The sequence below is a fragment of the Balaenoptera musculus genome, chromosome 1, assembly GCF_009873245.2.
Source record: "Balaenoptera musculus isolate JJ_BM4_2016_0621 chromosome 1, mBalMus1.pri.v3, whole genome shotgun sequence".
NCBI classification, from domain to species: domain Eukaryota; kingdom Metazoa; phylum Chordata; class Mammalia; order Artiodactyla; family Balaenopteridae; genus Balaenoptera; species Balaenoptera musculus.
In genome coordinates, this window is record NC_045785.1 from 130,140,718 (window position 1) to 130,168,709 (window position 27,992).

Sequence of the window (27,992 nt, forward strand, 5' to 3'; positions counted from 1 at the left end):
TGGTAGTATACATATGTCAATCCCAATCTCCCAGTTCATCCCACTCCCTCTTTCCCCCCTTGGTGTCCATACATTTGTTCTCTACGTCTGTGTCTCTACTTCTGCTTTGCAAATAGGTTCATCTGTACCATTTTTCTATATTCCACATATATGTGTTAATATACGATATTTGTTTTTCTCTTTCTGGCTTACTCCATTCTGTATGACAATCTTTAGGTCCATCCATGTCTCTGCAAAGGGCACAATTTCGTTCCTTCTTATGGCTGAGTAATATTCCATTGTATATATGTACCACATCTTCTTTATCCATTCCTCTGTTGATGGACATTTAGGTTGCTTCCATGTCCTGGCTATTGTAAATAGTGCTGCAATGAACACTGGGGTTCATGTATCTTTTGGAATTATGGTTTTCTCCATGTATATGCCCAGGAGTGGGATTGCTGGGTCATATGGTAGTTCTATTTTTAGTTTTTTAAGGAAGCTCTATAATGTTCTCCATTGTGGCTGTATCAGTTTACATTCCCACCAATAGTGTAAGAGGATTCCCTTTTCTTCACAGCATTTATTGTTTGTAGGTTATTGTTTGTAGGTTTTATGGTGATGGCAGTTCTGACCAGTGTGAGGTGATACCTCATTGTAGTTTTGACTTGCATTTCTCTAATGATTAGTGATGTTGAGCATCTTTTCATGTGCCTCTTGGCCATCTGTTTGTCTTCTTTGGAGAAATGTCTATTTAGGTCTTCCACCCATTTTTTGTTTGTTTTTTTGATATTGAGCTGCATGAGCTGTTTGTATATTTTGGAGATTAATCCCTTGTCAGTTGCTTCGTTTGCAAATATTTTCTCCCATTCTGAGGGTTGTCTTTCGTCTTGTTTATGGTTTCCTTTGCTGCGCAAAAGCCATATTTGTTTTTATATCTGTTTATATGTGTTGAAAACCATGGAGTCATAGGAATACTTCCAATTTCAGTCCAACTCCAGAGGATTAATTCTAGTGTTCTTCGTTCCTGCATTTGTAACTCCCTTCTCTGGCAATGAGAAACCTAGCTCCCATAATCCTTAATATTTATCCATTAGATCTACATTCCTGTATGTAACCAATCTCCCATTGCTGCTATCAATTCTGTCTTGCACAAATAGACTCTACCATGGTAAGGCTCTAACACCCCATGCCAGAATGTCACCCTGCAGGTACTCCTCATCCTGTCAGCCACTGATTCCCCTTTTTTGGCCACCACTTCGCCACGTGGATGCCCTTGTCATTCTGGTTAGGGTCTGATATACCATGCCAGGCCACCCCTGTGTGTGTCTATCTTGCTCTCCTTAATGGCACCAGGAAGGAAATGGTAGCTTAATGATGTTTTTTTTTTTTTTTTTTTTTTTTTTTTTTTTAATTTTTTTTTTTTATAGCTACTTTTATTTATTTATTTATTTATTTATTTTTGGCTGTGCTGGGTCTTCGGTTCGTGCGAGGGCTATCTCTAGTTGAGGCAAGTGGGGGCCACTCTTCATCGCGGTGCGGGGACCGCTCTTCATCGCGGTGCGCGGGCCTTTCACTATCGTGGCCCCTCCCGTTGCGGGGCACAGGCTCCAGACGCGCAGGCTCAGTAGTTGTGGCTCACGGGCCCAGCTGCTCCGTGGCATGTGGGATCTTCCCAGACCAGGGCTCGAACCCGTGTCCCCTGCATTAGCAGGCAGATTCCCAACCACTGCGCCACCAGGGAAGCCCCGCTTAATGATGTTTTAAAGATGAATTTTATTATCCTTTCTGTCTTTCATGAGTTTTTCTTGTGAGAGTTTATAAAGATTTATTAGACTTACACTGGCATATCTGGCTTCAAAGAGTGAAAAAAAAAAAAGGTACGACTTACGTCTCTAAACAAATTGGTGGGGGTTTTTTTTGGCATCTGTAGAAAACTGATCATTCTCAAGAAGTCAGTGAACCTAAGAATCCATAAGAAATTTTAGTAGTGAGTAAGACCCCTTTCAGACAGCTTCATGTTCATTCTGAAGATGGCTCAAATGGGATATTTGGGAAAAGGGCATAGTAATCCTCCTTGATGTCAGCTTGTCATTGCTACCATTTATTCAGCACTTCATTGTGTGCTAGGCACTCTGTTTAATTCTCAAAAAGCTTATATGGTGGTTTCTATTACTACCTTTGTGTTATAGATGAAGATAATTGCTCCCCTGTATCACAGAAGTCCTCAGAAGATTTGGCTATATTTGCTGTGACCATTTCTTCTTCTCCAACTCTTTCCCAAACTTATTTCAGTCAGGATTTCACCTGTATCACTGCACTGAAAATGGTGTGGTCAGAAAACAAATGTATTCCAAATCATAAAGGTTCATCAGTCTCTTCTACCTCAGTTAGGAGTAACTCCATTCTCCAGCTGCTCAGCTGGAAACCTTGAATCATCCTTGACTCTCCTTTTTTTCTCTTACACTACACGTTAAGAAAGTAAAAACTGTTACCTACCATCAGGGGCAGCAGTCGCAGGATGTCGACCCACCGCATGGTTTGTAGGTGTTGGGGTTACTAAGAAAGATAACGACTCACACGGGCACTGGAAGGAACAATGCTTTATTCTCATAGAAAAGAGCGAGCAAGATCAGCGTCAGTAGTGAGTGTCAGTCCCCTGTGGTGAGCAGGTCTTACCCTGCAGCTGTTGCAGGGAGATGGTCTGCATGCACCCTACTTGTGCTGCAGGGAAGGACCACAGTCCCTCCTCACTGAAAATATAGATAACAGTGGGGCTGGCTAGGTGCCATATGACACACACACTTAAGCAGAACAAAGAAGTACACATCAAGCCCGGAAAAGGGAAAGATATTCCCAAACAAGGCAGTAAGCCCAGCAAAAGCTGTGAGGGCTCCTTATCTCCATGTGTGGAAATGTTCCAGGCCTATGGCACACTCTTTTACCACCATGCAAAAGTCGACAGGGTGTGCATGACTGCCTTTCACAGTACCACACATCTATCCATTAGGAAGTCTTTTTGGCTCTGTCTTCAAAATATACCCAGAACCTGACTGTTTATCACCACTTCCACTGTAGTCACCCTGGTCTAAACTATAATTACCTACCTTGTCTTTCTGTTTCCAGTGGCTTTCTGTCTTATTCATTGTAAAAGCCGAAGTCTTTATAGTGGTTTACAAGGCTGTAGATTTCATGTATTACTATTCTTTCCATCATGCATTCTTCCCTAGCCATACCTACCAGACTTGCTCATGCATCAGAGCCCTTGCACTGGCTGTTCCCTCTGCTTGGAACAATCTACTAACAGAGATCTATGAGGCTTGCTCTTTTACCTCTCTCGACTTCTTGCGCAACTGTTACTTTCTCGGTATGGCCTGCTCTAACCACCCTACTTAAAATTGCAATCTCCTCTTAGCCCAAAACTCCTTAGCCCCTTTCCCTGCTTTACTTTTTGCCAGTGCACTTATTACTTTCAAACATACGTGTATGTATGTTTGTATGTATGTTAGTATTTATTTAGGCTGTTATCTTTTTCCACTAGAAAATAAGCTTTATGAGAGCAAAGTGGTTTTTTTAAACATCTTTATTGGAGTATAATAGCTTTACAATGGTGTGTTAGTTTCTGCTTTATAACAAAGTGAATCAGCTATACGTATACATACATCCCCGTATCCCCTCCCTCTTGCATCTCCCTCCCACCCTCCCTATCCCACCCCTCTAGGTGGTCACAAAGCACCGAGCTGATCTCCTTGTGCTATGCAGCTGCTTCCCACTAGCTATCTATTTTACATTTGGTAGTGTATATATGTCCATGCTACTCTCTCACTTCGTCCCAGCTTACCCTTCCCCCTCCCCGTGTCCTCAAGTCCATTCTCCATGTGTGCATCTTTATTCCTGTCCTGCCCCTAGGTTCTTCAGAACCTTTTTTTTTTTTTTTAGATTCCATATATATGTGTTAGCATATGGTATTTGTTTTTCTCTTTCTGACTTACTTCACTCTGTATAACAGTCTCTAGGTCCATCCACCTTGCTACAAATAACTCAATTTTGTTTCTTTTTATGGCTGAGTAATATTCCATTGTATATATGTGCCACATCTTCTTTATCCATTCATCTGTCGATGGATACTTAGGTTGCTTCCATGTCCTGGCTATTGTAAATAGAGCTGCAATGAACATTGTGGTACACAAGTCTTTTTGAATTATGGTGAGAGCAAAATGTTTTTGTCCATTTTGTTCACTGCTTATACCAGTCTTTCACATAGTAGACTCTCAATAAATATTTGCTGTCTCAAAGGAATTGAGACTTAGGGAATTTAAATAATGCTGGTAAATGGCAGAGCTGGAATTTGAAGTATTTGGCATTTAGATCCACTATAAGAAAATTTTTAAGTAAACTTTTTAACAGTCAGTTATTTTAGAGTTACTGTCCTGGTCATTGCAGTTAGGGGCTAATTTTATGATTTCACCTAATCTGAGAACCTCATAACCATATTGCTTTAATGGTAAAGTGCATGCTGATTTTCACAGAAAATAATGGTAAATGAATGGTTAATCACTGTGGACTACTGGTACTGAATAGTAAAGAAATTTAAAAAAAACATGTCATTGATAATATTCTAAAAGCTTGAATGAAAAGAATATGATAAGGGATATTGGGTACTGAAAATTTTTAATAAAAATATTGATTTATAACCAAATTTTAAAACTTTAAATTGTAGTATGGGGATACATTCACATTAAGTTTTCATTTACTTGCTTTTTCTGATGTTTGTGGCCCTTCTTAAAATTAATAATTTATCAGTAACAATTTTGGCTTTATTAATTAAAAATGCTTTGTATCAATTTGCTTTTTATAGACTAATTCAGAAATAAACGATTTCAGCTTAATTCTGGATATGAGTGTGTGTGTGTGTGTGTGTGTGTGTATCCAAAAAGATATATATCTTCAAGAAGATATGTAGACATGGATAGATGCAGATATTGTTCTAAGCGGATACATACACACACACACACACACACACACACACACAAAGTCAATCCTCATTATTCATAGATTCCATATTTGCAGATTCACCTACTTGTTAAGATTTATTTGTAACCCCAAAATCAATACTCTTGGTTCTTTTGTGGTCATTCACTGATGTGCCTATGCACAGTGTGGAAAAATCTGAGTCGCCTGATGCATACGTTCCAAGTTTAGATGAAACTGGGTACTGTTCTGCCTTCTTGTTTCAACTCTGATACTATACCCAAGTGTCTTTTTTGTGGTATAGTTAGTGCCACGTTTTTGTGCTTTAGGTGGTTTTGCTGTTTAAAATGTCCCCCAACTGTCATGCTAAGTGTCTAGTGTTGCTGAGCACAGGAAGGCTGTGATGTGCCTTAGGGAGGAAATACATGTGTTAAGATAAATTTCGTTCAGGCGTGCATGACAACACTGTTGACAGTGATTTCAGTATTAATGAGTCAACAGTAAATATTAAATAAGGTGCATTTAAATAGAAACACACGTAACACAAGGTTATGTATTGATCAGTTGCTGAAAATGTGACCAGAAACTTGCAGAAGCCTAACACACTCTATCCCCTACGGACAGTGGTTGAGTATCTGCTAATTCAGTGTTTGCAGAAACTTCATAGAACATATCTACTGTAAGTAATGAGACTCTACTGTACATATATACAGTTTTCTCCAAGAAGAGAACTTTTCATTGGTCGTCTATTTCACTATTTTAATCATTATATTAAACCCCAGTGAAGCTCAATGTGTGTCTTTCATATATTTATATTCTAGAGATGTCACCCAAATTGAAATCTTAACACAAACCGTTGAATGGAATGTTACTAATAAGTAATCTTTTTAAACTTTAATTAAATTTTTAAAATTATGAAATATATCATACATTCAAATGAGTAAACATAATTTGTATTTATGATTTTTAAAAGTCAATAATAGGAGAAACATCCTTGTACATACAACTTAGGAAATATATTATTACCAATATCTTTGAATACTCCAGATGCTCCTCTCAGATTCAGTGTTCCCTCACCAGAGTCAACCACTGTCCTAAACTTTGTGATTATCATTCCTCTGCATTCTTTAACGAAAGCTCTCTCTCTCTGTTTAGTTTGTGAATATTTATTGAATACATAGCAAAAAGAAAAATTTATGTTTTATCATTAGGTTTTATTGTTGCTCACCTAAACTCTGCCACACATGTCAACAATCATTAAGATCTAGAGACTGTATAGTGACAGTTGCTAAGGCCTTGAGCTCTGGAGCTGCCTGAGTTTGAATTCTGGTCTGCTGCTTACTAACTGGGTGACCTGGCACAAGTTGTTTACTTTCTCTTTGCCTCAGTTTCTTCTTCTATAAAATGGGGATATTAAGAGTACTTAACTCAGAGGTTGTTTTAAGGGTTAAATAAATTACTATATATATATAAATATCTGAAAAAATAGATAGTAGTTATTGATAAATAAATGCTATTGGCTAGTTAACAATTAGAAAAATTAATGCTAAAAGTTATTTGAAAAGCCACTTGTATTCTTGTGCTGTATTAAATAATCTTTTCTTTAAATGTTATCCTAATCTCTTTTAGACAACCATGTGTTTTGATGATTCTCGTCACCCTGTGATCTCTTTTCATTTAGCTTATTGTGGCATTACTTTAAAATAATCTTTCCTGGGTATCTCTTTTTTTGTCTCTCAGATTGTGAGAACAGATCTCTTTTCAGTTTGTAAATGAGTTTATTCCACATATTTTATATTTGGTTGTTTCTCCCTAACATACTCACTTAAGGGCTACTGAGCAATAATCCAAAGGCTGATTTGTTTGTTTGTTTGTTTGTTCATTTTGACCTCATGTTGGCAGAAGTTCATTGTACTGATAGATGAAACAGTTTGTCTAACTAATAAATGGCAAATTGTTTTACATAAATGTCAAGCTCCTGTTAAAGTGAGGAGATCTGAGTTAGTATTTCCTGTTCTCAGTATTGTCCTTAGAGCTATGTTAAATTGTGTGACAGCTCAATATTTAGGTTAGGCTTTGGAGAAACATGAAATGTATCATGGTTAAAACTGGTGAACTGAACTACTGTCTATCGATAGCCAGTAAATCAGCAAACACAGCAGTACTTTAGCAGTACCAAGAAGCCAAATGGGAATCTGTTTTAGAAGTTTAATCCCTTCTTGCATGCCCACATAGCAGCCTTTCTGTCTTGTTAGAGAACATCTTCTGATTTCCTTTTCATTCTTCCTGTGAGTCTGACCTTCCTTCATCTTTAAGTGTGATTGTCTGATAAAATAGTACTGTATGTTGCCTATTTCTGGGACAAAAGAGAAACACCATTCTGTATTTCCTGTACCAATCTGGTAAAGGTTTGTGTGTGAGAGTGTTTTGGGAGAAATAAGGTTGTAGATAAGTCTTTAGACAATCTAGCTGTAAGACTAAAAACATTCCTTAATGATTTTAAGGTAATTCAAGAGTAGTAGTGGTTATTGTATATTTTGGGCTGGCAAACAAAGTCCCACTACCCTGTGGAAAATTATTTTCAAAGTTAACATCCCTATCGATGCATAACAATTATTCACAAGACAAAAAAGTTAAGTGTTTTCCATATTAATTTCAATAAGGAGAACTTACATTATATATAACTGTTAGCACCAACATGATTAAGCTTTAACAGCTATCTCTGTTTTTATGTCTAAGTTTTACCTGTAGTCAGTATGTTAATAAACATGCATGTTACATAAAGAAATTGAAAGTTCTCCTTCCCTAAACCCATAAGTTATGGATTGAAAAATATTAAGCTGCCCTTGATCAGATTGTCATTTCTTTTGAGAGTATGGAATCTTATTTCCTATCTCTCTTGACCCCCAAGGCAAATCAGAAAATAGGCCCTCCTTCATTTTGGGAGAACACAATCTATAGCAGTGGTGTAATAAAGGTACTAAGTGTATAGGCTCTGTATTTGAAAAGATTTGGGTTCAAATTCTGGCTCTAGCTATGTGACCTTGCCCAAGTTAATTTCCCTCTCTAAATGTCACTTTTCTTATCTCATAAGCTTTGTGAGGATTAATTGAGGATGTAGAAAAGCACTTATCACAGTGTCTGGCACTGTCTGCCTTTGTACATGCCTTTCCCCTGCAGCATACCTGAAGCATCTCTGTATTCTTCCTTCAAGAATGTGAGGCCAGGCTTGCAGCAATTCTGGTCACATCCTCTTCTTTAAGATTAAGACAGTATCACCTTGTCTGAGATGCCTCCCTGGCCTTTATCTCTATTCCTGGCATTATGACCTGGTTACCCACCCTTTCCCTCTGATCTTCCATATAACTATCAGAACTTATCTCACTGTGTACTTTTTCATTGTACATGCTGAACTCTTGTACAAGACTCTGAGCTGAGGAGTATAGACCATATCTTTGCATCTTGGTATCTACCTCAACACAGTGTTTGATTACATAATAGGTGCTCAGTAAATAGTGACTTCCTGAATGAATATATAAAGTTCTCTTGGGACCCCAGCCAGAAGAGTAGTCTATAGTCCAGATCACAGAGAAGACACAGAATACAGACACAGATTTTTTTTCCCCAAAAGATACAAAAAATTTTCAAATACACAGAAAAACTCAAAGAATTGTACAGTGAACATCCATAAACCTGTCACCTAGATTCTATAATATTTTGTTACTTTTTTATCACATATGTCTCTGTCCATCTACCCTTATATTCAATTAATTAATCCATTTTAATACTTTAAAGTATTTTAAAGTAAATTGCAGGTCCCTGCCAGGACCTGGCCCCACCCACCACCAGCTGGCAGCATCCACATGAGGCGGTCCTGGCAGCCAACCAGGTCAGGGGCCAGCCTTGACTACCAGTGCACCCTGCCACAACAGAAGGGTCCCACATAGGGGATACCCCTAGAGCATAAAGTTCTGGTGACCAGAAGGGAGTGTGCTGCTATGCCCCATAAGACAGCTCCTACCTAAGGCCACTTCTCAAATATTGGGAAACATAACTGACCTGCCTAATACACAGAAATAAACACAGAGAATTACACAAAATTAGGAGGCAGAGGAATATGTTCCAAATGAAGGAACAAGACAAAACATCAGAAAAAGAACTAAACAAGGAGGAGGTAAGCAATCTACCCAATAAAGAGTTCAAGGTAATAATCATAAAGATGTTCAACAAACTCAGGAGAAGAATGGGTGAACACAGTGAAAATTTTAAGAGTTAGAAAATATAAAGAAGAACCAAATAGCTGAACAAATAAAAAATACACTAGGAGAAATCAACAGTAGATCAGATGATACAAAGGAACAGATCAGCGAACTGAAGACAAAGTAGTAGAAATAACCTAAGCTGAACAGAAAAGAGGAAAAAGAATTTTAAAAATGAGGATAGTTTAGGAGACCTATGGGACAACCTCAAGCATACTAACATTCACATTCTAGGGGTCCCAGAGAGAGAAGAGAGCAGGGGGTTAGAGAATTTTTTTGAAGACATAATAGCTGAAAATGTCCATAACCCATGAAAGCAAACAGACATCTAGGTCCAGGAAGCATAGAGAGTCCCAAACAAGATGGACCCAAAGAGGTCCACATTAAGATACATTATAATTAAAATGTCAGAAATTAAAGATAGAGAATCTTAAAAGCATCAAGAGAAAAGCAACGAGTTATGTACAAGGGAACCCATACATAAGGCTGTCAGCTGACTTTTCAGCCAAAACTTTCAGGCCAGAAGGAAGTGGCACGATATATTCAAAGTGATTAAAGAATAAAATCTACAAGAAAAAATACTATGCCCAACAAGGTTATCATTCAGATTTGAAAGAGAGAGAAAGAGTTTTACATACAAGCAAAAACTAAAAAAGTTGAGCACCACTAAACGAGCTATACAGGAAATGCTAAAGGGAACTCACTAACCAGAAAAGATCATAAATTTAAATACAAAAATTACAAAAGGAAAAATCTCATCAATAAAGACAAACATACAATAAAGGTAGTAAATCAGCCACTTGTAAAGCTAGTACAAAAGTTAAAAGAAAAAAATAGTAAAGTCATCTATATCCACAGTAAGTAGTTAAGGGATGCACAAAACAAAAAATGTAAAATATCATGTCAAAAACATTAAATTTGGGGATGGGTGAGTAAAAATGCATTCCAACTTAAGTGATCATCAGCTTATCATGTATATATATAGGTTGTTATGTATGAATCTCATGGTAACCACAAACCAAAAATCTGTAATAGATATACATGAAAAAAAGAGAAAGGAATCTAAACATAACACTAAAAATAGTAATCAAATCAATAAGGAAGAGAGCAAAAGAAGAAAAAAGGAACAAAAAAGAACTGCAAAACAACCAGAAAACAGTTAACAAAATAGCAGTACGTACATACCCATCAATAACTGCTTTAAATGTAAATGGACTAAATGCTCCAATCAAAAGACATAGAGTGGTGGAATGGATTTAAAAACAGTAAGATTCATATATGCTGCCTATAAGAGACTCACTTCGTATGCAAAGACACAGATGGTGAAAGTGATAGGATGGAAAAAGATATTTCATAAAAATGGAAATAAAAAAAGAAAGCTGGGCTAGCAATACTTATATCAGACAAAATATAGTTTAACACAAAGACTGTAACAAGAGACAAAGAAGGGCATTACTTAATGATAAAGGGATCAGTCCAAGAAGAAGATATAACAATTATAAATATATATGCACCCAACATAGGAAGACCTAAATACATAAAGCCAATATTAACAAACATAAATGGAGAAATTGATAGTGCAGATGGAACATTAACCAGGATAGATCACATACTAGGCCACAAGGCAAGTCTTAATAAATTTAAGCAGATTAAAATCATATCAAGCATCTTTTCTGACCACAATGATATAAGACTAGAAATTAACTACAAGAAAAAAACTGCAAAAAACACAAACATGTGGAGGCTAAGCAGTATGCTACTCAACAACCAATAGGTACTGAAGAAGTCAGAGAGGAAATTTAAAAATACCTGGAGACAAATGAAAATGAACAGTACGTGCTCTCTCCCTTCCCAGCACTGGCACCCTCTCCCCAGAGGGATGGTGTTTGAGCAAGAGGTGCTGGTGTGGGCATTTGGGGTAGATCAGGGCTTGGGCTGTGGCAGTCCAATTGGGGTCTGAGACCCAACTGCTTCTGACACACTGCCTGTGTAAATAACGGTTCCCTCTGCCTGCTCAGTTGCCGCTTTGGGTCTGAGCCATCTCTGTGTCTCACAGCCAAGCTTCCTCCTCAACCATGGCAGCCCTCAACCCAGTGTGGAGCTGCATTGTGAAGCAAGCAGGGCTAGAGTGTTCATTTGGTTCAAACGGGGGCACACACTGGAGTGGTCACAGGAAGCTGGCCAGCCACCCATGCAGTTTACAAACCACCCTGTCTGTCCTGCTTCAGGAGCGAGCGTGCTCATGCTTCTTACAAGTGAAGTCCAGTCTTTTCACAGCTCTCCTGTTGGTCCCATTGGCCCTCCAACCAGCCAGGGAGCTTGTCTCTCCTGTGTTGGTCCCCAAGGCTGTGTCACCCAGTATGTGACTCACACCACTCACTCTCCAGGGAGGATCTCTGCTCATGTAATCTCCCTTTTCCTCTGAGTCTCCTCTTAGGGGCACAGGTCCTAACCTGATCACTTCTCTTCCCTTCCTACTCAATTCTTTGTGGATCTTTCTTACAGTCTTGGTTGTACAGGAGTCTTTCTGCCAGTGTCCAGTTAGTTGTCAGTGACAGTTGTTCCACAAGTAGATGTATTTTTGATGTGTTCATGGGGAGAGGTGAGTTCCTCATCCTCCTAATCCACCGTCTTCATCTCCTCTACACTTGGCCACGTTCCTTTTGCCCATTCATAGATATTTCTTTGTAAAGTGTCTTTTCATATCTTCTGTCCATTTTTAAATTGGGTTGTTTGACACTGAGTTGTAGGAGTTCTTTATATATTCTGATTCAAGACTTTGTTTAGATATATTTGCAAATATTTTCCCAGTCTGTGGTTTACCTATTTATTTTCTTAACGGTATCCTTTTGTCAGTGGAGGTTTCTAAATTTTGATGATGTCTACTGTATCAGTTTATTTTTTTAATAGTTAATGTGTCTGTGCCCTGGCTAAGAAACCTTTGCATTTACCAAGTTACAAAGATGTTCTGTGTTTTCACTGAGTAGCTTTATAGTTTTAGTTTTATGTTTAGGAGCATAGTACATCTAGAATTAATTTTTGCGTATGAAGTGAAGTAGGGATGAAGGTTCATTTATTTCCCCTGTATGGATATCTAATTGAGCACATTTGTTGAAACAATTTTTATATATTTACATTTTTACATATATAAAAAATTTTCCTTTCCCCAATGTATTATCTTCGTAACTTTGTTGAAATTAAATGACTGTATGAGTGTGGCTCTACTTCTAGACTTTTTATTCTGTTCTATTAATTACTTGTCTATATATGTATCAGTTTTACCTTGTCTTGGATATTGTAAATACTTTTACACTAAGTGTAGTAAAGGCTTCTCTTCTGTTACTCTTTTTTTCTAGTGTTTCCACTCTCGCTTTCTAGCTGTTATGGTCACCCCAATCTGTTCCCTGGTTCTTCAGGCGAATAAGTCTACAGTTTTATATCCAAGTTTTAGCCATCCACACTGGTGCATGACCTCCAGCAAAAGCCATAAAGAATGAGAATTTTACCCAGTGTCATTCCCTTCATCCAAGTTTATTTTCCCCTCCAGTTTCTTCCTGCTTTTTTGTTCAGTGCCTTCAGATAGTTGTTTTATATATTTGTCTTGATATAGTTTAAATTTGTTACCAGGGGGAAGGTTGGTCCAGTAGGAATTACTCCTCCATTATAGAAGTGGTACTCAGATGGTTTTTGAAAGTTAGTCTGAAAGCAGGCGTCTGGCCAGAAAAGCAATTAAAATGAGGAGTGGGGAGAGGTATGATGCAAAGAGAGGCAAGTTTCAAATAGAGGGAAAGGATTTGGTTCAACTCAGAGAAGGCTTAGAATAAAGCCAAACAGTGCTTGGAAGAACTCCAAGGGAAAGAACTTTCTAGAACATTGTGTTTTTCAAACTGTGAATCATAAAATCAGATTTAGTAGGTGGCCTCTGAAAAGTCATTTTTGTTGCTAACCTAATCCAAAGCCATAACACAATTAGAAAGTAAGATCAATACATTGCTGATTTGCACTTTTATTCTCAGCTCTCCAGTTAGAGAATAGTTTGTGAGGTCACTGAGTTCATCCCTTCTTTGGTGTGTTATGGACCTTCATTTTATATTGGACTTCTCTTGTAACACAAACGAGCATATAAGTAGCACACTTCTCAGTAAACGTGAAATATATAAAGATGGATCAAACATTTGTCAAAGTTTTGTCAGGGTCGATGAAGCATGATTGACTTTAGAGATCCCCAGTTTTAAGGAATCCTCAACTTAGACATCTTTTTTGGGGAAGGGAGGCCTTGAAAATATATGTGACATAATCTCTTATCAACAGATCTCAGAGTTCCTTGTTCATGGAAAAGGAAGTGATGGAGCACCATCAGGAATGCAGTAAATAGGGATAGTATTAGAACCCTTCCCCTCTTTCTTTGTTATTTTTTCCTTCTCTTTTCTCTCTGTAACTCTCCCTCCACCGTAACACACACACACACACACCCATGAGCTCTGGATAAAAGTACAAATAAGGACTCATAACTATATAAATCAAAGAAAATTAAATAAGTAAAAGGATGCTAATCCATCTTTCAGTTTCTAAAATTAGGCTGAGCTCTGGAAACTGGTTGTGATGAAGAAAGGCTTCTTTCAAATTCTTTAGCTAATGATTCCATGATGTAATTTTTCTCTCATTAGAAGAGAGTGTGATAATATCAATATTGGCAGAAGAAGGTTAAAAGATAACAATAGTACTTCAAAAGACACCATTAAGAGCATGAAAAGGCAGGTCACGCACTGGGAGAAAATATTGGTAATACATATGTCAGACAATGATCTTGTCAACAGAATGTATAAAGAACTCCCATGAATCAGCAATAATAAGATGAACAGCCCAATTAAACAAATGAGCAAGAACTTGACGAGATAATCACAAAAGAATATGTATCAGTTGCCTAAAAGCACATGATAATATGCTCTATGTCATTAGCTATCAGAGAAATTTAAGTCAAAACCACAGGAATTAATAAAAGGAAAAAGACTGGCAATGTCAAGTATTGACAAGGATCTGAAGCAGTGAATACTCTTATGTTTTGCCGGTGTGGATGCAATAACTGAACAACCACCTTGCAAGATAGTTTGGCAATATCTTATAAAGTTAAACATACCCTTATCGTTTGAACCGTGAACCTCCACTCCTCGGTATTTACCCAAGGGAAATGAAAACCTATGTACACAAAAAGCCTTGTGTATACAAACCAGCTTTATTTGTACTAGCTCCAAACTGGAAAAAAACCCAAATGTTCATCAATGGGAGAATGGATAGACCAATTGTGGTATGTTCATACAGTGGAATACTACTCACTGATTAAAAGGGATGAACTACTGATGCATGCAGCAACATGGAAGAATCTCAGAAACATTATGCTGAGTGAAAGAGGCCAGACACAAAAAAGTATATATTATATTAATCCATTTATATGAAATTCTTTTAAAAATGCTAAGCTAATAATAGATTGTGGAAAAAATCAGATCACTGGTGGCCTGGGGTGGAGGTGGTTTGACTGCAAAGAGGCATGAGGAACATTCTAGAATGATGGAAATATTCTATAATGACGGGGTTACATAAATGACTGAAGGAATTGTGAAATTAAAAGGTATGCATTTCACTGAATATAAACTATATTTCAATAAAGTTTTTTTAAGTAAAAAAAAGAGTTCTAGTCCCTGTAATCTGACTACCTTGGCATATGGGAGATACCCCACTTACCCTCCCTATGGTAACCATTCCTATTTATCTTTGATAATCATTGCCCTGGACAGAGAGTATTTTTATACTCACAAAATCATAGTGCATTAAATGGAGATTCCCCTCACTTTAATGAAGCACAACAGATAGGTGGGATACATGGAATGGGATACATGTCCAGGATTTAAACAACACAGTTGGGGTGTTTGTCTTTTACAAATAAATGTAGGAGCATCTGAATGATTTTTGTTGTTTTTGTTGTTCTAAATCAGGGATCAGGAAACTATAGCCTACGCTGTCTGACTTTGTACTACCCTTAATCCACAAAAGCCACAAATGGTTTTTATATTGTAAGGGGTTGTTTAAGAAAAGAAAAACAGGGCTTCCCTGGTGGCGCAGTGGTTGAGAATCTGCCTGCCAATGCAGGGGACGCGGGTTCGAGCCCTGGTCTGGGAAGATCCCACATGCCACAGAGCAACTAAGCCTGTGTGCCACAACTACTGAGCCTGCGCGTCTGGAGCTTGTGCCCGGCAACAAGAGAGGCCGCGGCAGTGAAAGGCCCGCGCATTGCGATGAAGAGTGGCCCCCACTTGCCGCAAATAGAAAAAGCCCTCGCACAGAAACGAAGACCCAACACAGCCAAAAATAAATAAATAAAATAAATAAATTTACAAAATCACTTGCTTTAAAAAAAAAAAAAAAAGAAAAGTAAAACAATATACAACAGATATGTAAGTGTCCCTCAAAGCCTAAAATATTTACTATTTGGACTTTTACAGCAAAACCTTACTAATTCCTATACTATAGTCTTTGATCAGCAGGGTCCACCTACTGTAATTGATTCAACCTCTTAAAAACTTGAACAGGGTTATCTGTTTTAAAAAATTGTAATCTCAGCAGTTTGAAGTATTAAGCATACAACCTTATTTCCTTTCCTATAAAGACTAAGGTGAATATTAAGTTGAATGGTATGATAGCTGCTTCTCTAGGGATACTATATTTCCTCTGAATGGGCCTCTGGCTCTGTACTAGCCGGCCTGGTTAGAATGATGTTGAAGATGGTGAATAGCCAGAACATTCGTGATAGTGTGTGGCATGTGTGGCAAGAGGCTCTCTCCCAGCCATCCTGCTAAAAATGCAGGGCAATACTAAATGTTTTTGGTTTGCCCTAGTGGTATAGATGGGAGGAATCACCCTTTAGCCTCTGGAAAGTGCGAGAGTAGTTTAGAAGGTGTCTGAGAACATGTAGAGGCTAGAGAGGGTGATTTTTTTTTTTTTTTCTGTTAGGTTAGGAGATCTGCACTGCGCTCTCACAGCATTACGGTTTCCCCCGTATAGTGCATTAGAATTCCCACATCAACTGTAGAACCTTCCCACCCTCTTCCACTCTTTGCTCCTGCCTCCCACAGTCTCATTTGCCTGACCACAAACCATAATGGATCTTTAAAAATTAATTTAGGTGCTCTGAGCATCTCTTTATTCCAGATTCTAAAGATGAACCTGGGGATATTGGTACATCTAGAATTGCTTTAGGAAATGTACAGCCTCTTTGAGGGATCCCACTGTGCTAATGGCTCACACATCCAAATTGGGGGATCAGTGAAATTGTGGTGGACAGGCCAGGGGCAAGAACAAGCAGCAGCTTGGTGTGAGCTAGCACTTAGGTTAAACTCTGTGAATGTTTACGATACTTCTTTCTTTTCATCTTTTCTCTAGGCCTACTCTGTCTATGACGAAGACATTGGGTACTGTCAAGGACAGTCTTTTCTTGCTGCTGTATTGCTGCTGCATGTAAGTAATTTTCCGTGTAATAAAGGGCATGGTGCTGCCAAGTTTATTTTATTTGCTGCTTGGTTTTGTTTTCCCTTCTTATTCTCCATTTACCTGATGGAGATTACACATGGCATATCTTTTTTAAAATGTACTTTTGGTGATAAAGTAAGAGCTCTGATGTCACGAACAGGACAGTTTCTCAGTAGAATTAATTTTGCTGGCTGGTAGGGAATAAATTGCTTATTTGGAGTTATTTTTAACTAGAACCCTCTGGAATTAAAGAAGTCAATGTAACTGCCCAAACATGAGCAGGACCAGAGCCATGATGAAGGAATGTGACAAGGAAGTCTTTCATCTTTTTTGTGATTTATTTTTGTATACTCGCTTTCCTCTTAGTCACCTTCATTTAACAGAACATTTATTGAGAATCAGTTGTCAGTACTGGGCTAGGAAGTGGGATTACAAATACAAATAATTTATCGTTTGTGTTCTCAAAGGCCTCATGGGCTAGGATGGGGCACAGGTAATGAACACACATACCTATTATTTTAATTCTTTTTATGTATCTGTGCTGATTTTTGTGATGATCACTATAGAGGAACTTCTAATGTGCTAAGTGAAAGCGATGCACAGAATAAGAGAATAGAGAGGAGAATTATCCAACTCAGCTCTGCCAGAACTTTCAGAAAAGACTTTCTAGAGGAGGTGGTAGCTTTGCCAGGACATAAATAATTGAGGTTGGGGGAGGTGAGCTGGGTAAGAGAGGGAGTAGAGATTGGTAGACAAAAGGAACAACATGAGCAAATGTATGGAAACACAAAGGGCACAGCATATAAAGGGAACAGTACGAAATGACAGTTCCTATACCGTTGCTATAGAAATTGTATGCAGAGAGAAATATGAGGTAAAAATGGTCGTATGGGCAGGGACCAAATTATGAAGAATTTTTAATAATGTCAAGAAATGTGGGCTTTATGCTAAAGCTAATGAGGAGCCATTGATCAGTTTGAAGCAAGGGAATGACAATCAGATGTTCACTTCAGATAAATTATTATATCCATGTAGAGAGTTGAACTGAAGGGAGCAAGCAATAGCAGAGAGACCAGTTAGGAAACATCAATCTAAATGAGAGATATGGAGACCCAGAGAAAAAAACAATTAAAAACATGCAGGAGGGGACTTCCCTGGTGGCGCAGTGGTTAAGAGTCCACCTGCCAATGCAGGGGACACGGGTTCGAGCCCTGGTTCGGGAAGATCCCACATGCCGCGGAGCAACTAAGCCCGTGCGCCACAGCTACTGAGCCTGTGCTCTAGAGCCCGCGAGCCACAGCTACTGAAGCCCAGGCGCCTAGAGCTGGTGCTCCGCAACAAGAGAAGCCACCGCAATGAGAAGCCCGCGCACTGCAGCGAAGCGCAGCCCCTGCTCGCCGCAACTAGAGAAAGCCTGCACGCAGCAACGAAGACCCAACGCAACCAAAAATAAATAAATAAATACATAAATTTATTTTAAAAAAAATCTAAAAACATGCAGGAGGTAAAATTGGTAGGTTTCATGGATGGATTGACAAAGGAAGGGTCAAAGGTAACATGTCTAGTTTTCTTGCTTAGGTGACTGGATGAATTATGGTATTTTGAGGTGAGATAGAAAACATGTCCATTGACATTGAATGGAGAAGAAAGGTTAGGAGTTGATGATGAATTTTGTTTTGAAATTTGTGGGGGGTGGTATTTTGGGGATATCTGAGTAAAGCTGTCCAGCAACCAACTGTTTACTGGAGACTGACACAGGGGGAGAAATCAAAGCTGAAATCATGAGAGTGGATTAGACCATATAAGAAGAATAAATAGAAGAAGAAGAACAGGATAGATCCCAGGAATGCCAGATATTTAGAGGACTGATGAGGAAGAGGAATCCTTGAAGAATTTCTGGATTTTCAACAGAGAAGAAACATTGTATAATGTCAGATGCAACAGAGAGGTCCAGCAAGTTTAAAACAAAAGCATTTCTTTTAGGTTTGCATTCTGGAAACGAAGAACAATTATAATAGACTCGTGGTCCTAATGCTGATCATTTGATTTTAATGATACTAATAATATATGGTGGTTCTATTGTGATTATTCACTTTAACTTTGAGTTTGACTTCTTTCTCTGTGGCATCCTTATCTGTTTATGGTCTTTTTGATCTTCTCCTTGCTGTCCTTTTTTTGTCATCTCCACAGCCCATGTTCTTCAGATTTCTTGTGATAATCAAGTACTTTATAGTCACAAATTCTTGGAGCCTTTGTTCTATTACTAAACCCACCTAGTAGTTAGCATAGTCAGGTCCCTACCACAAGGGGCTGGAGACTATAAACAGTGACATAGACATGTTCACCAAGTTTCATAGCCACCATTCTTCTAAAAGGAGATTTTATGATCATTCTGACGAGCAGCTGATGTCCAAGCCATGGATAGTGAAGCTTTATCTTCCACAAAGTAATCTTTGAATATATCACAGTTTAGCATTTTAGACCTGTAGCCCCATTAAACATACTATAATATATTGATTAAACTTCAGTGAGAAGAATATCACTCCAGGAAATCTGTTCTGAGACTTAACAGAAGTTTAGTTAACTGTAAGTTCATATTTCTCTGGACATACTTCCTCCCCGAAAAAAAAGAGAGGCAGTGATTCAAGTAACTAGGAAACTCAAATAACCCAGATTTTTTTTTTTTTTTTTTTTTTTTACACTATCTACTGTCCTATTACAAGGGTCATGGAAAATCAGCCATTGTAAACATATTCAACAAAATTGCCTCCAAAGTATGTGACAAGATGGATAGAAATTCAGTTTAGTTTCTACACTTTCCAGTAAACTTTAGTTTCTACACTTTCTACATTAATAGAACTATGCAGCTGTTGCCATGGCTTGTAAAAATAACTGGAAATATAGAAATGCTTTCAGAATCCTGGAGGAAAGATGAACTGATATTCAGTGTTAATTAAAAAAACCTTACATTGTAATTTTTAATTAAAAGTATATGTGATAATTCTGTTAATCAGCATATTTCATTGACTGACCAACCCATCCATTAACCAATTTAAATAAGAGAAGTTAACTGTAATTTTTTCTTTTCCATATTTAATTTTGCCTCTGTGGTTTAAGTAGGTAGAAGAATACACTCTAGCTTAAACAATTCATCAAATACACTATCTCGGGTTCCAGGGAGATATGTTATTAGAGTCTTACTGACTAATTTTTTATCAGTTACATAAGCTATTGCTTCTTTTTTGCTGCCAGACGTCCTTTGGCAACTCCATATTAATCATTGTCAGAACCTGCTTCTTTTTGGGATGCTGTCTTTTCCTCACCCATGGTCATTTATATTTCACATTCACTGCCTAAGAGGAAAGAAAGACCAAAAATGAAAGTAGGTTCAAGAACAAAAATTTAGAATTTTAAAGTTTTTCCATGTCTAAATAGTTTTAAGAAATAAGTATCTTCTCCTGGTGCTTGGAAATTTCCAGAAGCTTTGATAATAGCTTTGTAACTTGTAGTAGTTTAAGCAGTGGAAGAATTAAATGTTTATCACATAGATGCTGTTATATCTATTGATGGAATTATAAGAAATTTATCATTTACAGTTTGGAAAAACTGTTACAGCACAGATTGCTTGTAACCATTATTGTGTTTGTCTGCCTTTGAAGTTAAATATGTAATAATTATCAGTAATATCATCATTATATTATTAGTGTAATAAATAATGTCCTTTTATATATTTCATTTATTCTAAGAATCATATAAAATATTTTAGATAATTTTTAACCCCAATATATTTCTCTCATATATTTATTGTCAAGCAGCTTTAAGGTTTTCTTTTTAATTGAACATATACTTTTTTAGACTTTCAGAAAATTATGCTCCTTTTTAAGGTTAAATCACTGTATGTAAACTAATATCAATGTGTATGGAAGCTTTCCAACTGCAAAAAGCATTATTTTTGGATAATCCAGAATGTTTAAAAGTATTACTGTAACCAGGCACAACTCATTTGGAAACCAGTTTGGCTTTATCTGATAAAGATATGCATACCAGGCAGCTCCACTCCTAGATACATACTTTAGTCAAATTTATGAGCATGTACACTAAAATCCATGTATTAAAATTGTTTTGGGATCAGTGTTTATAATATTCAAACAACTCAAATGCCCACTATTATAATGTCTAATATTAGAATTATAATTAGACATTAAAATGGATAAATGGTGGTATATTCATTTTGTGGAACACTATACAGCAATTAAAGAAATGTTTCACACTACACAGGCTAATGTGAATGAATCATACAAACATAATGTTTAGTAAGAAAGCAAATTATTGGTATCATTTGGTATGATTCCATTTTAGTATAATTCAATAACAGACAAAAGTAAACTCTATTTTTAGGATGCTCCATTCATGGAAAATATAAATAATACCAATGAAGTGATTACTGTTAAAATCAGGACAGTGATTTCTCTGAGGAGAAATTGGGAGTCGTGACTGGGTGAGGAGACATAGGGATCTTCAGGAGTATTAACAGTATTCTAGTTCTTAATCTGTTTTTACTTCATAATCATATATTCATTGAAGTATAAATTTAACTTTTATGTATTCTTCTGTGTGCCATATTTCAAAATAATATAAGGTTTAAAAATTACAGATCTTTAAATGCGTCCCCCCAAAAGAGACAAGTTTCAGATAAGATTTAACCAGTGGGCATAAGAAATGAGAAGCAGAGCTACTTCTTAGTTTTCCTGAAAATAAGGATTCTACAGAGTCCAAGGTAACAAAATAGAGGCTTCCTAGTGTCTTTATATGTATATATAAGTGAAAATATGTGTGCCATTATATTATTTAGGAATCTTTCTGCTACATGTGACGTAACATTAACTAAAAGTAGTTTAAATTAAAAAGGAAATATATTGGCTCACATAACTGGGAAGTCCAGAGCAGAGATGCTTTTGATATGGTTGGATTCCAGAGTTCATATTTTGTCATCAGAAATCTGTGTCTCTGTATCTCTGTTCTGCTTAAATTTTCTTGCCTTAACTTATATGGGCAGGCCACAAAGTGGGCAGCCTGGCTGCAGACTGGCCCGGCTTCATATCCTTTCAGTTTTACAACTTCATTTAAAAGGGATCGTCTTTTGCTATAGCTCCTGCACTTAAACAAACAAGCAAACAAAAACCCTGAAGGACTCTGGTTGGCCTGCCTTGGGAATCTGCCATCCTTGAATCAATTACTAAGGGCAGGAAGGTAGGGTATCTGATTGGGCTGGCCCAGTCTTGAGTCCACCTCAGAGCTGACTGTGAACTGGATCAACTCCTCCTGAAAAATGGAATGGTTTTCCTACAAGAAAGGAGATTTTGACATCAGATGATACGGAGATGGGATGCTAGACAGATACATCACGTTATCTTACAGTGATTCTTTACAGTAAGAGTTTTAGTATATTTTTAATAAGCCCTTCTATATTCCCAAATCACTTTTTCCTTATAAATCCAAGAGGTTTTCCTGTTCTCTGTTAATTCTTGCATCAGTGCTTTGGAGCCATTACCCAGCATCTTCTCTTTGTGTCCTATAAATATCCTCAAGACATTTTACCTTAAAAAATATCCTCTTTTGATCCTCCCATTTAGCTCTCTCAGGTTTCTTTGCCCTTTCAAAGCTGAACTCCTTCAAAGGATAGTAAAAAGCACAACTATGAATTTGAATTGTGGTCTAATACCTTTCAAGTTACATGACCTTGGGCAAGTTTCCTGAGCTTCAGTTTCTTCATTTATAATATAAAGTGAAAATAATATTATCATCCTTCTAGGGTTTTTATGAATATTGAATACCTTGTATTATAAGTGTAGAGTCTTATTTTGTATCTGGCACAAAAAGAGTGCAGCCAGGGGATTAAGTCCAGGCTTTACGTAATAGATGTGTAGTTGTTGACAAATCACTTAACTTCCTTGAACTTCACTAGTCTAATATTTAAAATGTAAAATTAATACCTACTTTACAGAATTTTATGAGGATCAAATGGGGTCATGAATGAATGCCTCTAACAATGCTGTTCTTTCTAAACTAATCATTATTTGCTCAGCCGATTCTCTTTTGGACCCTAGCTTATACTGAGCACACATAGCAAACTAATAAGTGGTACAGTATGTTTTAAGACTTACAAATAGACATTAAATTTAAATGTATTTTCGCATGTATATTTGATTTAAAAGGAAAATAAACAAACAAGTTTTCATCTATTTGCTTTTCAATTTGTAAATAGAAAATTAAAACTCATTAATTTATGATTTTCAGAATAGTCACTAGCATCCACCTTTGTTGAAGAAAACAAAAAAAAATCAGTGGAATATTCATTACCTTCATGGAAAAAGGTAGATTGACTACAAAAAGACGTGAAACACAATCATGTGAAATAAAAAACTTAGTTTTATCCTAAATAAGGGGATTATTTTAAATTATCAACCTGTAATTTTACTTCAAAAAACATCTTGATGTCTTTTACTTCAGGTGAGTCTTAAAGACTTTTGAAGCACTTAGGCTGCTTTGTTTTATAGTTCATTGCAGAGAGAAGCAGTGAAGCTTCGAGACTGGCTCCATTCAGTGATCACCTCTGTTAGTACAGGTGGCAGATCATTATCAACATTTGTTAACACACAGTGATTACATCATGCTTGATTCTCAGATTGTACATGTGAGGCAGGTATTTAGTTTTGTATTTCATAGAGCCATGGATGACATTTTGATATCTTAAATTATAAGATTTTAATGTTTATCTCTTTGTTTCCCCAATAAAACAATACTGATTCCATGACAAAGCTCCTATACATAGCAAAGATGGATATTCACTATTAGAGACACACCATGCTCCAACTTCTTAATACTTTATTTTAAAATGTATTGTTCAGTGATTTATTTTTATTGTAATTTAGACATATCAATTGCATATCAATGATAAATTGGATTGTGTAGTTCAATGAAATATTAATCATTGTAATAAGTTAAATAGTCATTTTCATGCTTTTTAAAAAATAGGTGGATGCCACAATACTACTTAGTGGGGGAACCCACTCTTATACTAGTGAGGTTTGATAGTACAGCTAGGTATTGATTATCAGATCTTGATTGATTTTTTATGTTAATTGAGGGACAAGCTTAATAGCCAATACAAAATACAGATTATACAAAAATTTCTTATGTTTAGCATTTGTAATATTAAAAGAAGTACTAATATAGTTACATTTGGCTGCACCTTGCTTCCACTTTCACACCAATCCTTTCCTTCTACATTTTTGTTGGCTCTTACCTTCACAGTTGCCAACAGATTGCCCTGTGTGAGTGACATGCTTTCATTGATAAAGGCAGATGTATTCAGAGTTTTGCTAAAATTATCTTAAATAAATATCGAATACTTGCTATTTATTTAACTCTCTGTGCTAAGAGTTTTGGGGGAAAACTTACAAAGTTAAAGCAGTGTCCAGAGGTTAGTAGAGGCATACAAATTACTATACTACATGCCACAAAGAGCTTTGGGATTAAAAGAAAGCAGAGATCTCATCAGGTTAAAGTGAATAACAGAGACTTCATGTTCTAAGTGCCATTTATGATCAGCCTTAAAAGATCAGTAAAATTTCAAAGACATAGCTATGCTACATAGTATACCCCACCCCAGCCATTCACCCTAAGCTTGTGTGCCTTAACTCCAAGGGAAGCCTTGATATTCTTTTGAGTATCTGTGTATAAAGCACTATGGTAGTTGTTGATGTGTAAGACATAGTCTCTGTGTTCAAGGAGGGAAAGAAAAGGGAAATCTACATTTATTGGTCACCTACCACATGCCTACGTTGTGTCTCACATACATCTCATTTATCCTTACAACATCCCAAGGTGAGAGCCCGAGGTGGACATCCAGCTCCCCCAGCATTGCAAAATGCTTCCCAGGATGCCTACTTTGGTCTCACCTCATAGAGATCACTAGGGGAATCTATGGGGCTTGTGCTCTAGAGATCAGATAGAGACAGAGAAGGGGGTGGGACTTACAACAACCAATGCTGAAATCTTGGCAGACCACATCTCTGCTTGCAGTGGCACTCAAGGAGAAGTCCCAGCCTATAGCTCTGCCCATGTGCAGAGCCAAGCCAGTGACCTCATCTGGCCAGAGGAATTGGTTGGCAGTTCTGCTGGATTTAGATCCTCTGTCAGTGGGCCATAATGGCTGTAGAGCCTGTTCTACTGCCCTGCCCTGGCAGGGAAGCAAATGCACAGGCCCCACACAATTGCCAGTTTAGGCTTCAGTCCTGACCTTCTAGGAAGTTTGTCCAGAGAACTGGAGCAGCTGCAGATCCCATCTTATAGCCCTGCTCAGTCAGAGAGCCAAGGCAGCAGCCCTGCCCCACTGTTGGGCATAGCCTCTGCCCCTGCATAACCAGGTAGCCTGAAGAGTCACCCTGGGCAGCCTCAGAGCCCAGCCTATAGTACCATCAAGCCATGAAGCCCAGCCTACAGTCCTGCCTAATTGCTAAACACAGCCTGCGGCCTCATCTAGTCAAGGAGCCTGGATAGTAACCCTACCTGACCACACAGCGAAGTCTTTAGCCCCACCCAGCTGTGTGATATAGCTGGAAGCCCTTCTTGATCAGAGAGCCCATTCTGTTATCTTGCCCAACAGTGGACCACAGCCAACAGCCTACCTGATCATGAAGCCAAGCCTGTGGTCCTGCCCAACTTCGAAGCACAGCCTGTGGCCCCACCTAAACAGAGTCCAGCCAGTGGCACCATCTGGTGGGGAGCACAACCTGATACCTCATCGAACCAGGAGCTATTGCAGAACTCAGCCCATAGCTCTTCCTAATTGTAGAGTCTACCCAATGGTGCCACCCTGCCAGGGAACATAACCTGTGAACTTGCCTATCCAGAGGTGATTGCAGAGCCCCGCTAGTGGCCAATCTGACCATGGAGCACAGCCAGCAGCCCCACCCAATCAGCGAGTTCACCCAATGGCCCTGCTTGTATGTGGATCCCAGCCAGCAGGCCCACCTAACCACAGAGCCAACCCAGTGTCACCACCACTCCCTACCCCAACCTCAGAGCATGAACAGTGGCCTCCCCAAATTAAGACTTTGAGAGCAAGTCCTGCTTTTTCCCATGGATGCTACCAGCATTATTCCAAACTGAGCTAACTGGTGAAGGTCTTTCCATGCCACAGCAAACCTGTAATGTCTGTAAGAGGGAGACTGCTTACTCAAGTGTGCGGATAACAATGCAGGGAATCAAGGATCATGCAGAATCAGGTAAACGTGACATTACCAAAGGAAACTAATAAAGATCAAATAACTGACTCTAAAGAAATAGAGATCTATGAACTATCTGACAGAGAATTCAGAATAATCCTCTAAAAGAAGTTTGGTGAACTACAAGGACACACAGACAACTAAATGAAGTTAGGAAAGCAATGATGAAAAAAACAAGTTCAACGAAACAATAGAAATGCAAACAGATAGAAATCCTGGATCTGAAAAATACAATGACAGAACTGATGACTTCAATAGAGAGCTACAACACACTCAACCAAACATAAGAAAGAATTAGTGAACTAGAAGGTAGGTCATTTGAAATTATCAAGTCAGAGGAACAAAAAGAAAAAAAGTGGAGAAAGACTTATCAGATACTATCAAATTAAACAATGTATACATTGTGGGAATCTTAGAAATAAAAGAGAAAGAGAAGGGGACAGAAAATCTATTTAAAGCAATAATGGATGAAAACTTCCCAAACTTAGGGAGAGAATGAACTTCCAGATTTATGAGGCCCAAAAGACCTCAATGGTTAGAATCTGAAAAGGGATGCACCAAGACACATTATATTTAAATTGCCAAAAATTGAAGACAAAGAATTTTGAATGCAGCAAGAGAAAAACTACTCATCATATATAAGACTATTTACAGAGTCATAGGACTATTTAGTTTCTCAACAGAAACACTGTAGGCCAGGAAGGAGTGGGATGTTATATTCAAAATAGTGAAAGAAAAAAACTGTCAACCAAGAATACTATACCTGGTAAAGCTGTCCTTCGTAAATGAAATAGAGATAAAGACTTTCCCAAACAAACAAAAGCTGAGGGAGTTCATCATCACTAGACCTGCCTTTCAAGAAATACTAAAGGGCATTCTTCAAGCTGAAATAAAAGGATGCTGATTAACATCATAAAAACATGAATGTGTAAAATTCACTGGTAATGGTAAATACACAGTTAAAGTCAGATTCTCTAATACATAATGGTAGTACATAATTCATTTACAACTCTTTTTAAAAAGTTACAAAAGAAGTGTACTAAAAATAACCTCAACTACAGCAATTTTTATCACAATATATATAAAAAAGATGTAAATTGTAACATCAATAACTTAAAGTGTGAGGTGGGAAGAAATAAAAGTATGAAGTTTTTGTATGCTATCAAAGTTAAGTTGTTATCAACTTAAAATAGGATGTTATAACTATAAGTTGTTTTATGTAAGACTCTTGTTAACCATAAAGCAAAAACCGACAGTAGATTCACAAAAGAAAAGAGAATCAAAGCATACCATTACAAAGAATCATCAAATCACAAAGGAAGACTGTAAGAGAGGAAGCAAGGAGCAAAGGATTTACAAAAAAGAACACAATTATAACAAAATGTTAATAGTGAGTCCTTATCTATCAATAATACTTTAAATGGATAAATTATTTAATCAAAAGACATGGAATGGCTGACTGGACAAAGGAAAAAAAGAAACAAGATCCAATGGTATACTGCCTAAAGAGTCTCACTTAAGCTTTAAGGACACACATAGACTGAGAGTGAAGGGGTAGAAAAAGATATTCAAGTAAATGATAACCAAAAGAAAGTAGAGGTAGCTATATGCTTATATCAGACAAAATAGACTTTAAGGTAAAAATGTTCAAAACAGAAGAAGAAAGTCATATAATGATAAAGGAGTCAAACCATCAAGAAGATATAACAAATTATAAAATTTGTATGCACTCACCTATATGTTCAGAGCACCTAAATATATAAAGCAAATAGAAACAGAACTAAAAGAAGAAATAAATAGCAATACAGTAATGTTTGGGTACTTCAGTACCCCCCTCTCAACAATGGATAGATCATCCAGGCAGAGAATCAATAAGGAAACAGCAGATTTTAGCAGCACTGTAGACCAAATAGACCTAACAGATATACACAGAACATTCCATCCACCAGCAGCAACACATTCTTCTCAAGCA

General features: G+C 37.5%; 1 protein-coding gene across 7 annotated transcripts in view; it reads left to right on the plus strand.

Annotated features, from left to right (window-relative positions):
• Positions 1-27,992, plus strand: part of RABGAP1L (RAB GTPase activating protein 1 like) — a 693,841-nt gene that overhangs the window by 429,700 nt on the left and 236,149 nt on the right. For all 7 annotated transcript variants that reach the window (XM_036844645.1, XM_036844610.1, XM_036844603.1 and 4 more), the window contains one exon: positions 16,644-16,718. In XM_036844645.1, coding sequence (XP_036700540.1) covers positions 16,644-16,718 — 75 coding nt within the window. The remainder of the gene's footprint in view (positions 1-16,643; positions 16,719-27,992) is intronic.